The sequence below is a fragment of the Sardina pilchardus genome, chromosome 1 (assembly GCF_963854185.1).
Source record: "Sardina pilchardus chromosome 1, fSarPil1.1, whole genome shotgun sequence".
NCBI classification, from domain to species: Eukaryota; Metazoa; Chordata; class Actinopteri; order Clupeiformes; family Clupeidae; genus Sardina; species Sardina pilchardus.
Genome location: NC_084994.1, coordinates 22,578,542 through 22,590,607, shown reverse-complemented (window position 1 = coordinate 22,590,607; position 12,066 = coordinate 22,578,542). Strand labels below are relative to the sequence as shown.

At 43.0% G+C, this 12,066-nt stretch overlaps 1 protein-coding gene across 1 annotated transcript; it reads right to left on the bottom strand.

Annotated features, from left to right (window-relative positions):
* Positions 1–135: 135 nt before the first annotated feature.
* On the bottom strand, positions 136–11,301 carry LOC134085126 (GDP-L-fucose synthase-like). Its single transcript, XM_062539925.1, has 11 exons — positions 11,162–11,301; positions 9,881–9,920; positions 8,959–9,114; positions 6,377–6,491; positions 4,798–4,926; positions 4,368–4,441; positions 3,819–3,952; positions 2,693–2,824; positions 2,156–2,235; positions 1,693–1,792; positions 136–767 (listed from the first exon to the last, which is right to left on the bottom strand). The coding sequence occupies exons 3-11, from the start codon at positions 9,108–9,110 to the stop codon at positions 712–714; spliced, it is 972 nt and encodes a 323-aa protein (XP_062395909.1). The 5' UTR covers positions 9,111–9,114; positions 9,881–9,920; positions 11,162–11,301; the 3' UTR covers positions 136–711.
* Between the last annotated feature and the right edge of the window lie 765 nt (positions 11,302–12,066).

Below are 12,066 nucleotides of genomic sequence, written 5' to 3'. Positions count from 1 at the left end.
ACCTCACTACATATTCAACATATATGACGTATGCAAATAGACACATTTAACATATTGCAACATACTGTATCTTGAAAGACAGCAGGCGGTGAAGTTGTATGTACTGATGAGAATAACACAGTATACATAAAACAATCATTATAGATTTTTTTTTTATTACCCACGTAAATCATGAAAATATAAACATATAATTTATAAAGTATTCAGTGTAAATAAAGAATACAAAAATTATGTTTTGTTTTCACTACTGAGTGCGCTCATAGCAACCGTTTAGACATTGGCGACTGCAATAACAAAATGGCACTGTATTTAAAACAAAATAAAAAATGAAATATGTATCTGTCCTGATTGTATTCTGATAAGAAGAGAGGAAAAGTCATGACAATCAGTGTCAGGTCTCATTATACCCACGTAACAGTAGAAATACATGTAACTTAGCTTTTCCATGACCCAATATTCCCATAACCGTACAAAAACATAAACAAAGAGAACTTAAATAAAAAGGGAACTGAAGTTGTGAGATCAAACTGCTGCTGAGTCCTGTGCATTCATACCGTCTCGCCCACTGGACAGGCCAAGCCAATCACAATTCTCGAGCCTCATCTTCCCGTGAAATTGTAATAATTTCACTGGCCTTCAGGTTGATGCGTTCTGGAGCACACCTTTTTTTCCCCCTGCAGTTTATGAGCAGCCAATCTGCAGGGAGAATCTTCATTTCCTGGCCTTGTCATAGTTAGCCACGAACCAATCGCAAGTCTCTTTAATGGCTGTATGTGTGTGAGTGAGAGAGAGAAAGATGTTTAAGTTTCAAAACATTTTATAAAACACCATTTTGTAGCTTCTAAAACACTTGAAGCTTCAAAGTCATTGAGGAGCCACCAAGGTGTCCTGATATACGGAGTTAATGGTCAAGGCGGAAGCAAAGAACTTCAACCTTCAATTTGTTTTACTACTTTCTCTGGTCCGGAGAGGGATAACGGTGGGCAGTTGATTACCGTTGTTTACTTGTTTACAGTTGATTACAGTTGTTTACTAGTTAAAATGTAAATGAGCACTGATATGGATCGGTGATTCAACTTTTTTTTTTACCAGATCTCCTTTACAGCATAGACTGTACAGCTTTATAGATGCCCTGTTAAACAGATATAATAGCCACCCTACCAGCCAATCAGAAAAGAGAACATCTTCACTCTAGGTGATGAGTGAATTGATGATTCTTTGCACTGTTTCTCCCCTTAATTGGGCCACGTCCTCTGTATACAATACTATGCTATACTGATTTGATTTACACCAGAACTTTGAACATGGATATCATAGCAGCCTTCAGTTTTTGCTGTGTGTGTGTGTGTGTGTGTGTGTGTGTGTGTGTGTGTTCTAGTTGACAGAAAAAACATTTAAATCTATTAATTAGTGAATCTGCTCTTAGAAACCTACATGTACAGACTTGGTTACTTTTATACTGTGCACTAATGCCAGCATGTGAAAGTATCTCCTGACCACAGAAAACTCAAGGACAGAGAAAATAAATTGACCAAAATGCCTCTTCAGACATTCGACGCCTTACGTTTGTTTTAGCCCCTTCTATGACGTCTATAACACACTTTCTTACCTGTGTTAAAAGTCTGCTAAATGAATAAATATACTTCCTTACCTGTGTTAAGTCTGCTAAACACAATAAACACGTTTCCTTACCTGTGTTAAACGGTGTAAACTTGAAGTCCGGTAGGTAGCGCCGTAGTTTGTCATTACTCGCCGTCTTCTTAAACTGACCGTCTGCTTTGCTGCTGTCGTACTGACACCCAACGTCAAGGCAACACCACAATCAACACTTGAGCTGGTTCTATATCACATGGTTCCATTCAAGTGCAGCAATGCATGAGACTGCTTTGTAATATATTTTCGAGCTAATGAACTACCACACCAAGCTAGACGTCATCCATTCGATATTTTATCATTACTATTCAATACTTTGATCCTGGCATTGGCTGATATATCACTATCAACATTACTGTTAGTAGTATTAGTGATAGTGGTAGTAGACATAGTAGTAATTGTTTATAGGTTACAGCCTGCTAAATAAATAAAAGTATATCTATCCGTGATAAAAAAACCCTCCGTGTCTGTGTCTGTGGTCTGTGTCATGGCTGAAGGATACGATGACTTCCCCTTTGAACTGCAGGGCCTCCACCACTCCTTGCGCAGCCTCTTTGATGGAAAGCTCATCCTCCTCTCCCACTGCAACACACAGGAAGGAGGTAGAGAGAGAGGAATGAAGGGATGAAGTCTCCGCATGATAGAGGTAGAGAAAAGCACGGAAAGACAGACTGTCCACATTATGGAGGTAGAAAAAAGGAGGGATCGACTGTCCACATGATAGAAGCAGAGAAAAGGAGAGACGGTCTCACAGCATGACTGAGATAACGAGACAGGAACAAGGCGAACTGACTCCATCTGTACAGACTGAGATAGCGACAGATAACGGTCAACGAGAGAAGGGGGAGATAGCCACCACGTAGAGCCGACATTTCTGCCCTTGACCTCAAATACTGAGGCAAAAAACAGGATGCTCCTCCTTAGTGATTAACTCCTACAGTCACACGTCCATTTTCAACATCATTTATCAACATAACTCATTCATTTTTAAAACTACATTTCCCAGAGTTCATTTGGGAGGCTCACGTGTGTACTGTACCTGAGAGGATGATGGGCTCCACCTCGTTGTAGTCCCGCAGCACCCACAGGAAGAGGCGCGCCAGGTCCAGGGAGTAGATGAACTGCCGCCGCGGCGTACCCGACCCCCACACTGTCAGAGGGGAGCCCTCCTCTAATAGAGACACACGCACACGCACACAGAGACAGACAGACAGACAGACAGACAGACAGACAGACAGACAGACAGACAGACAAAAAGAGACACACAGGCACACACACACAAATTTATTTCAAAACTATTTTGAAACTAAATAATGAATTAGTTACATTACATTGCATTACATTTGGCTGACACTTTTTCACAAAAGCGACTTACAACATAGTCAACATTTTAAAAAGGTAGAGCGCAGTAAGGAAAATGAAAAATAAAAAAGAATAATGAAAAACTCAATTTGTTCACTTTGTTGAGTGATTTAAGCCTTGTGTGTTAGCAGTAGTACTGATGCTACATTGCCACCATGCTAACATGTAATAACATACTTGTACTGTATGTCTCTCTCTTGTGTGATGTAAGCCTTGTGTGTTAGCATGCATCAATACTACTGCTAACACGTAGCTCTTACTCTGAGCGTTGTAAGCCTTGTGTTAGCAGTAGCACTGATGCTTGCATTGCTAACATGTAGTGAGGTACACGTAGCTCTTACTCTGAGCGATGTAAGCCTTCTGTTAGCAGTAGCACTGATGCTTGCATTGCTAACATGTAGTGAGGTACACGCAGGCCTTACAGGGGATCTACACCAGCTGTGTAACTGAAGCGTTCCGTTCGCAACGCGTATGTTGCAGCCGGTCGCAGCAGTTTATTATCACTGTAGTCAATGGAAATAGCTACACCAGACGCGACAGTGGCGGGTACATTCGAAAAAAATAGACCCATCTTCTAAAATGGATTTTACGCGTCGCGATCGGAACGCTTCAGTTACGCATCTGGTGTAGCTCCCCTGTTACTCTGAGCGATGTAAGCCTTGTGTTGGCAGTAGTACTGATGCTTGCATTGCTAACATGTAGTGAGGTACACGCAGGCCTTACTCTGAGCGATGTAAGCCTTGTGTTAGCAGTAGTATTATAGCTTCCATGGTAACATGTAGTGAGGTACGCGCAGGCCTTACTCTGAGCGATGTAAGCCTTGTGAATGAGTCCGGGGAGGACGTGTCCATCCTCGATGTTGAAGTTGTCGTTGGGTCCGAACACATTAGTGGGGATCACCGCTGTGTACCGATGACCGTACTGCTGGAAATAGCCCCTGCAACAGAGCACAGACAATACAAGGAATGTTCATAGGCACACAATACACAGATGTACACACACACTCTCTCTCACCCTCATGCACATATACACAAAATCACATACAACGCTCACTCGCTCCCTCCCTCACTCCCTCCCTCACTCCCTCACTCCCTCACTCCCTCACTCACTCACTCACTCACTCACTCTCATCCTCATGCACATATACACAAAATCACATACAACGCTCACTTGCTCACTCACTCACTCACTCACTCACTCACTCACTCACTCACTCACTCACTCACTCACTCACTCACTCACTCACATTACATTACACACACACACACACACACACATTGAAGCACACATAGAAACACAAAAACACCTATGCATGGACACGCATGTTACTGCCACCTACTCGGAGAGCTCACCTATTTTGCACGTCAATCATTCGCTTCGCATATGAGTATCCAAAGTTGGAATCATGCGGGGGACCATTATGGATCTGCGGACAAGAGTAGACGAACCCAAGACAGAAGAAGAAAACATCAAGATATTAATGCTCACAAATTAAATGAAATTGCGCTGTCAGCCTTATAGTTCTGCATCTGCCCATCAGCCTTATAGGCCTGGTATAGTCCTGCAACGCACGCCGGCGACCCCCGTGGTCCTTTCCGGATCCCACCCCCGTTCTCTCTCCCTTTCACTTCCTGTCTCTCTGGACTGTCCTATATGATTGAAGGCATAAAAGCCCAAAAATACACTTTTAAAAAAATTGTAAGCGGAGCATCATACACCATGGTCTCGTTGATGGGGTAGCTGGTCAGCACATGAATCTAACGTAAACAGTGCATCACATACCATGGTCTCGTTGATGGGGTAGCTGGTTTTATCTGGGAAGATGCAGGTGGACAGGCAGGAGATGACCTTCACCACCCCGACCTCATGAGCCGCCTGAAGGACGTTATCGTTGATGAAGACATTATTTCTCTGTGAAACAAACAAACAAACAAGTAAGAGAGAGAACAGCTCAAATGTGTCATTATGCAATGGACACAGACAAGAGTCAAATCAGCTATATGGGTAGAAAAAAAGTTAAAAACAAACTATTTACCTCAAGGAAATTTGTTTACACAAAGCCTGTTTCTGTCAACATTCATGTCATGTGCTAAAGGACAATTGTATAATCATTATGACTATTTCCAGGACTAAGCTGGAGAATGCACTGGACTGTTGTACAATGCTTAATTATCGAGACATTCTTATGTCTTCATGACTTCCCTTGTGATGACAATGGACTCTCTGCACAGGATTGCAGGATCGCAGGAGCACACAGTCACACACACACACACACACACACACACCCAGGGCTCTAAATTAACACCCGCCAACCCGCCAAATGCGGGTAAAAATTCATTTTGGCGGGTATAAAAAAAACCTTACTAGCCACTTTGGCTGGTGGTGAGTGATAGAAGAAAATTGAAAATTAGAACGGTATGACGGTGCCGTTGGCACCCCACCGAGGGCCGCAACAAACTTTCAGTTTTGCACCTGTAGGCAGCGGGACTGCCATGAGGGGTGTCCAAACTACGGCCCCCGATTCACTTCAATGCGGGCCGCCGAGCATGCATTAGTTTATCATAAATCCGGCCGGCCATGCACTAGGTTGTCATTGTCTGTTCGCTATTTGTCCCCAGCAACGATGTTGTGGTTAACATAAAGTAATGCTTTACATTCTTCTTAGAGAATGTTTACATTTACAATGTCAATATCAAAACAGCATGTTACATAGAGATGATAGGCTACTCTTTGAAGTCTCTGCAGCAAATCTAATTTGCGTTATGTTAGGCTACTAATAACGTTACTCATAACGTAATTGGGAACGTGTTTGAATGCGCATGAAAGGGAGAGAGAGCACCTGCTGGCTTGTCATTGTGATAACTGATATCTCCTCTTTATAAGAAACGTAAAAGAAAAACGCAGACAACAGTAGTTAGGCCTACTTAAAGGTAAAGAGTGCAGGCATAGCAGGCACTGAGTGGAGCCAGTAAGAGTCTTAAAGTGACAGTGCACCATTTATAAATGAATTAAACAGCATCATATTAACCGTATTTCTTAACAAATGTATTTTCTACAACAAAATAACTTTCTCATTATTATCATTTAAATAATTCTTTGTATTGTTAATAGTAATGTTAAATGTTAATAGGTCAATATTTAATGGGTTGTGGAGAACAAAAAAAAGAATGTGGCAGTGGTTGGGAGGTTCGGGGTGTGTGAGTGGTAATGTTATGGGGTCTAATTTTGGTCAGAAAAAAAATGGCTAGTTGAATTTCTGATTGGCTAGTAAGAAAAAATATCTACTAGCCAAGTTGGCTGGTGATGAAAAAAGTTAATTTAGAGCCCTGCACACACCCCTTCCACTTGTCGCTCTACTTACCCAGAAGTCTAGGTTCAGTCTCATATTCCGGAACAGTCCGCCCACCATGGCGGCCAGGTGGATGACGTGTGTGGGGCGGAGTCTCTGGAAGAGTGCTCTGGTGGCCTCCTTGTCTCTGCAACCAATCACAGACGACGAGCAGGTAAGGTCACAAAACAACATGGCTGGCCTAAGGACAGGATCTGAGAGTGGAGTGGACAGAAGTCTTAACGGCTGTATGCATCTCAAGCACTCTGTTTGTCCCTTTTCTCTCTCCATTTTGGTAGACCTGTCAAGGTGATCAACACCTGATTGGTGCACCTAACCCATGGGAATGAAAGGGTAAAAAGCTCCTGAACCAGCAAACTAGGCTGAATGGGGGTTTGCTTTGTAATGCTGTACTCTTTCGATTTAGTGTGTGTGTCTTTTTGCTAAATACTAATCTTAATTTAGTGTCTTTATATTAGTAGTTGCGTATGCTTTTTCACAAACCCAAGGAGATTTTCAACCTGTTGAGGAGTGAATTATTTTCCTAGTTCCTTCTAGAATTCAACGCAAACAATCTATAGTTTCAGTGGTCCTCAGAGCCATATAAAGAGAGAGTTGCGACAACCCGGGTACAGAAAATTCGGTTTGTGACGTGGTTCGTGTAACTTCAAATAGTTCAAAATAGTTCCCGGAAGCGATCGACTGTTCGTTAGAATAACCGTCTTTTAACGAGTGTTCGATCCTAACTTCCGGGAACTATTGTTGAGAAAATATGGAACATTAGCGTCAATGGAGTTGTCGCAACTCTCTCTTTATATGGCTCTGGTGGTCCTTATACAGTCTGCGGGGGAAAAATTGTTGCATCATAAAGCGGAACTCTCAGTTCACCGAACATTCTAACCACATATTTGTGACCGTACTCCTCAACAGGTTTTAAAGGCGTTTTCTGTAGTTGCTTGGGTACAACAGGAATAACTGCTAGAATATTTGTGACGGCTGCAGGCTGCAGACTGCAGGCCGTTCTTCCTGCTTGCATGCTCTCTGTGTGTCTTTCCCTCCTCGCAGGTAATTGCTGGCATGGGCATGGGTGTGGCTAAGCCATTCTGGTATCCTTTGTTTTTGCACTCACATCTCAGCACACATTTGCTACATGCACCTTTGCCGACATACTGACACTCATAACTGACAAAGATTGTTTCTATTTATTTATTTAATAAATAAGTTAAATGTTGGTCCTCTTTTGGTTTGTCTTCCTTTGTTTGGTTGTGGCCTTTTGAGCCAGGCCGTAACACTATGCTACAGTATGTCCCTCTGAAAAGTAGCTTATTGAGGGTGTGAAGGTATCATTCTCTTTGTTCTGGGATACAAGTATGCTCGTAGCGTGGGATCAGCATTGTTACTGTGTCAATGTGTCAATGTGTGTGTGGGTGTGTGTGTGTGGGTGTGTGTGTACGCTCCAATGTCTGACTGAGGCCCAGAGATAATATCTTCTTTAAGGACACCCCTGTGTGTGTGTGTGTGTGTGTGTGTGTGTGTGTGTGTGTGTGTGTGTGTATGTGTGTCTGTGTATATGTCCCAGTAAGCACAAGAATGTCTGCAAGGCGTCTTGAAGATGTGTTCGAAAGGTCTGCTGGACAGCTGTAAGATGTATTCTAGAGAGTGTTTGCTCATTTGGCAGACGTATCTGATACGTCTTGTTAAGATCTTCAAACAGTGTTTAGCAGCTGTATCCCAGATGCTCATCAATACGTCATAATAGGACATCCATCTCCCAAACGTCTTACAAAGATCTTATAAAGGTATTAAATATGATAAAGATCTAGAACTTTGACACGCATTCTCAGTGAGATGCCGCCGCTGTTTGTAAAATCAAAATAAGACGTTCTAAATGGAACGCGATGTAATTAAGCTGTTCAGATCTTTTCCAGGCGTCTTGGAGACGTATGTGTGCTGACTGGGGTGTGTGTGTGTGTGTATGTATGTGTGTGTGTGTGTGTGTGTGTGTGTATACAGTATGTGTGTGCGTGTGTGTGTGTGTGTGTTGATATCATTGCCAGCTCTGTTCAAGATACATTTCCAAAGAATATGCATATGTGTACACACTCACGTGTATTACCGGACTGGTTCAACAACTCTGATGATGTGTTTTGTAACATCCCTAAAACCCCTGATGTTGTGCTTGTGGATACAGATAGTAAGGAGGTACTAGTCCTTGTGTTTATGATCTGTATATGGACATAGCCTTTCTTGAAAAAAATGACTAAATACCAACCCCTCCTGGCATCAGTGACCTAGGCTATACATGTAAGTTTGTGGTGTTGATATTTGGCAGCCTGGGACATGTCCACAAAGTGACAATCAGTGGACTAAGACTGGCAGGGCTATCAAAAGGAAAGTCTAAACAACTGGCAAAATTCTGCTCCATATTAGGTGTGATAGGCAGTCTTGCTGTGTGGCGTAGGCGATGCTTTATGTACCCTTGAATGTCAAAGCTGTATTTTCTCTGAGAATATTTGAATCCTTTCTGTAAAGAAATTTGATTGGCGGATTCAAATAAAGAAATCAAATGTGTGTGTGTGTGTGTGTGTGTGTGTGTGTGTGTGTGTGTGTCTCACGTGAGATCTGCGTCTTTGGAGGAGAGAAAGATCCACTCCTCTCCCTGGCGCGCTCCTCCCTCCTCCTTCACCACGCGCTCTATCGCTCGCCCCACCAGGCCTGAGCCGCCCGTGACCACCACACACGTCCTGCCAGCTGCCGCCTCCGCCATCAGCCTGCAGGGGGCGGTAGAGAGGTCAAAACAAGAGAAGAACAAAGACAAAGCCACACATTTACTCAGTTGATCGTGCAATCAGCAAGACCAGAGGCGGACATCCCAGGTTAAAAAAAAAAAGTAAAAGTCCTGCCTAGTATTAAATCCACACATTTAGTAAACCAGCTCATCCTAATTAGCAGCCAGGTAGATCAGATAATTAGTGAGGTCACATGTATTAAGTGCACAGGTAGAAAGAATACAGGGCAGGACTTTTTATTTTCTGGAACTGGGATGTCCGCCTCTGAGCAAGACTGACGACTGTCTTGTGCTGTGACACATGACCAGAATATGAGGCTTATTACATCACATCTGCATTTTAAAGAGAAAAAAGACAGACAGACAGATAGAGAGGGAGATGGATGAGGGGTAAAGAGAGTGTAAGGTGGGAAACGAAAGATCAGAGAAATGAATTAAGAAAAAAAAGTATAAGAGAGAAAGAAATAGAGAAAGAGAATGGAGACGGATGGGAAGATAACAGGAAGAAAAGTGTCCGAGGTAAAAAAGGAGAGAAAGAGAACATGATAGAGAGAGAAACGGAGAAAAAGGGGGGTAGTGAGAAGAAGGAAAGACAGAGCGAGAGACAAAGAGAAGAGAAAGAAGTGTAGAGAGAAAGTAAGAAGAGAGCGCACCAGGAGACAGCGAAAGAGGCATAGCCATTTACTATCAAGTGTCTATGATTTCAATACAGCACACACATCTGTAAACAAGCACACGTCTGCACTTACCTGATTCTCTTATGTTTCTTCTAATTCACCAATTTCCTCACTGTATACGAGAGAGAGAGGGAGAAAGAACAAGTTGTTGTATTGTAACTTGGGCTTTAGGCAACATTGTAACACCAAACTGAGATAAAGGGTGTGTGTGTGTGTGTGTGTGTGTGTGTGTGTGTGTGTGTGTGTGTGTAGGGGGGCAGTCCGGTCAGAGGGAAAGCGTTAGAGAGAGAGAGAGAGAGAGAGAGAGAGAGAGAGAGAGAGAGAGAGAGAGAGAGAGAGAGAGAGAGAGAGAGAGAGAAAGAGAAAGAGAGAGAGAGCTAGCGAGAGCGAGAAAGTGGGAGAGACAGAGAGAGAGATTAGACCATATAATGTTTACGGTTTGAACCCAAAAAAAGTCAGTCCATCTTGGGTGAACCTTGAGATATTCTACGGCTCAAAACGAACTGCTCACTATCAATAAGGGGGCATTACTGCTGTATTAGGTAAAGGCAGGCCCACTTCATGGATTTTTCAAATATGACGTCTCAAAGCTAGGACATGACAACAACCTTTCATCTTGGTGCCAGCACTGTCATACATAATTAGCGTTTCACTGAACTGAACAGACAGGCTAACTTTTAAGGCGTTGAAGCAGCGAGGCCAACAAAAGGTTAACAGAAGTGGATTTTCTTGCTCTGTAAAGGGAAGACGGCCTGTTCTGTGTCTTCTGCCGGGAGGAGTTTGTGAACCAATCACACACGACACGACACATGGCAGTGTACACCTCCGAGCTGTGTTGTGAGTGTGACGCCTCCTGTCAGCACATCACTGTGTCCTGTAGCCTACTTCATTTTGTGTCCAATAACCCATTCAAAGAAAGGGAACTAACTCAACTTCACTTAATGTCAACAGCAGTCTACTCTCCTCTCAAAAAACACATTGGTCCATAATTTCCAATGACAAACAAACTAACTGTTGTTGGCACATTTGAAATGACATCTCCTCGACAAAGGGGACGGTGATTAGGCTATCCAATTAGATTAGGCTACAACTAAAGAAATGTAACAAATCATGCAATTTAAAAAATGACTAAACCACGAACTATCTTAACAGTTAGTCTGGAAACACCAGTCATATAGCATCTTCTTCTCCCATTGATAGTTGATTAGCTTCATGAACTTGGACGTTAGCTATCCTTATCATAAACCTAGTTTACTCGCTGGATGAGCGTTAGCTTTGAGAAAGAAAAAAAACATCGCACTGCCTACAGCCGTCTCTGTTTAGACATTTTCACGCAATTGTATGTTGACTTACCTACAAAACAACTACACATATCCCGACAAAAGTTCTTCTACACGTCGACCATCCGGCTTTCAATCAGGTTTCAATGAGGCTGTTTCCGCGTTGACCACGTGTTCACACAACGCCGCCTGCGCCAAAGACCATCCTCTCCGCGGCCACGCAATCAACATCGAGCCAAAGCAAAGTCCCGCCCAACGCGTAGCCTAGGCCTATGGTATTTTATGACCATTCCTTTGGCTTTCAATTATCGCCGATTTAAGTATTGGGTACGTAGTTTTTGAATTAGCAAATGATTTGTAACTTGTAGCCTATTAACAATTTACTTTAATTAGCTAAATATAATTTCTAGCCTTTCTCCTGCAGGAGACTAGCCTAGATGTTTCTGACAGTAGGCTATAACAGCAGCTGCTGACACCAAATGTCTTACACTTTTTACGGTGTTTTTCTTTGAGAGACAAGCCCTAAACTCCACTCATGCAACCCGTCTTAAACAGGAATAGACCAAAGCGTCAAAACCTCATGCGTGGCCGCGGAGAGTATTGATGGTCTTTGGCGCATGTGAACACCAACGCGGAAACAGCATGCGCGCTGAAACACTTCTTATTCCAGCCAAACACCCCAAGTTGCCAACCCAGCTGTGTGTTGTGATGCACGTTCCTGACTTGTCTACGTGTTGTGTGTTGTGTGTTTTAGAACTATAGCCTACAGTCGAACACCCAGTGGTGTAGTCCAGGGTATACGCAGGTATACGGCGTATACCCACTTATTTTTCAGTCAACATCGCGTATACCCACTTCTAAACCCCCTTGATGCCTTTCCCAGACCGGCCCGCGTAAAGTCCATGAAAAAACAGTAGCCACGAGCCTATCATAGAGATAATGCACGCAAATCAACATCGTTGCTTTTATTTGTAAAGC

Coding starts and splice junctions, on each gene's coding strand:
- LOC134085126 (XM_062539925.1), bottom strand. CDS start 9,110: ATGGCGGAGGCGGCAGCTGGCAGGACGTGTGTGGTGGTCACGGGCGGC. Junction 4,442..4,797: donor ACCCCATCAACGAGACCATG/GTATGTGATGCA, acceptor TCTTGTCCGCAG/ATCCATAATGGTCCCCCGCA. Junction 768..1,692: donor GTTTACACCGTTTAACACAG/GTAAGGAAACGT, acceptor ACACACATACAG/CCATTAAAGAGACTTGCGAT.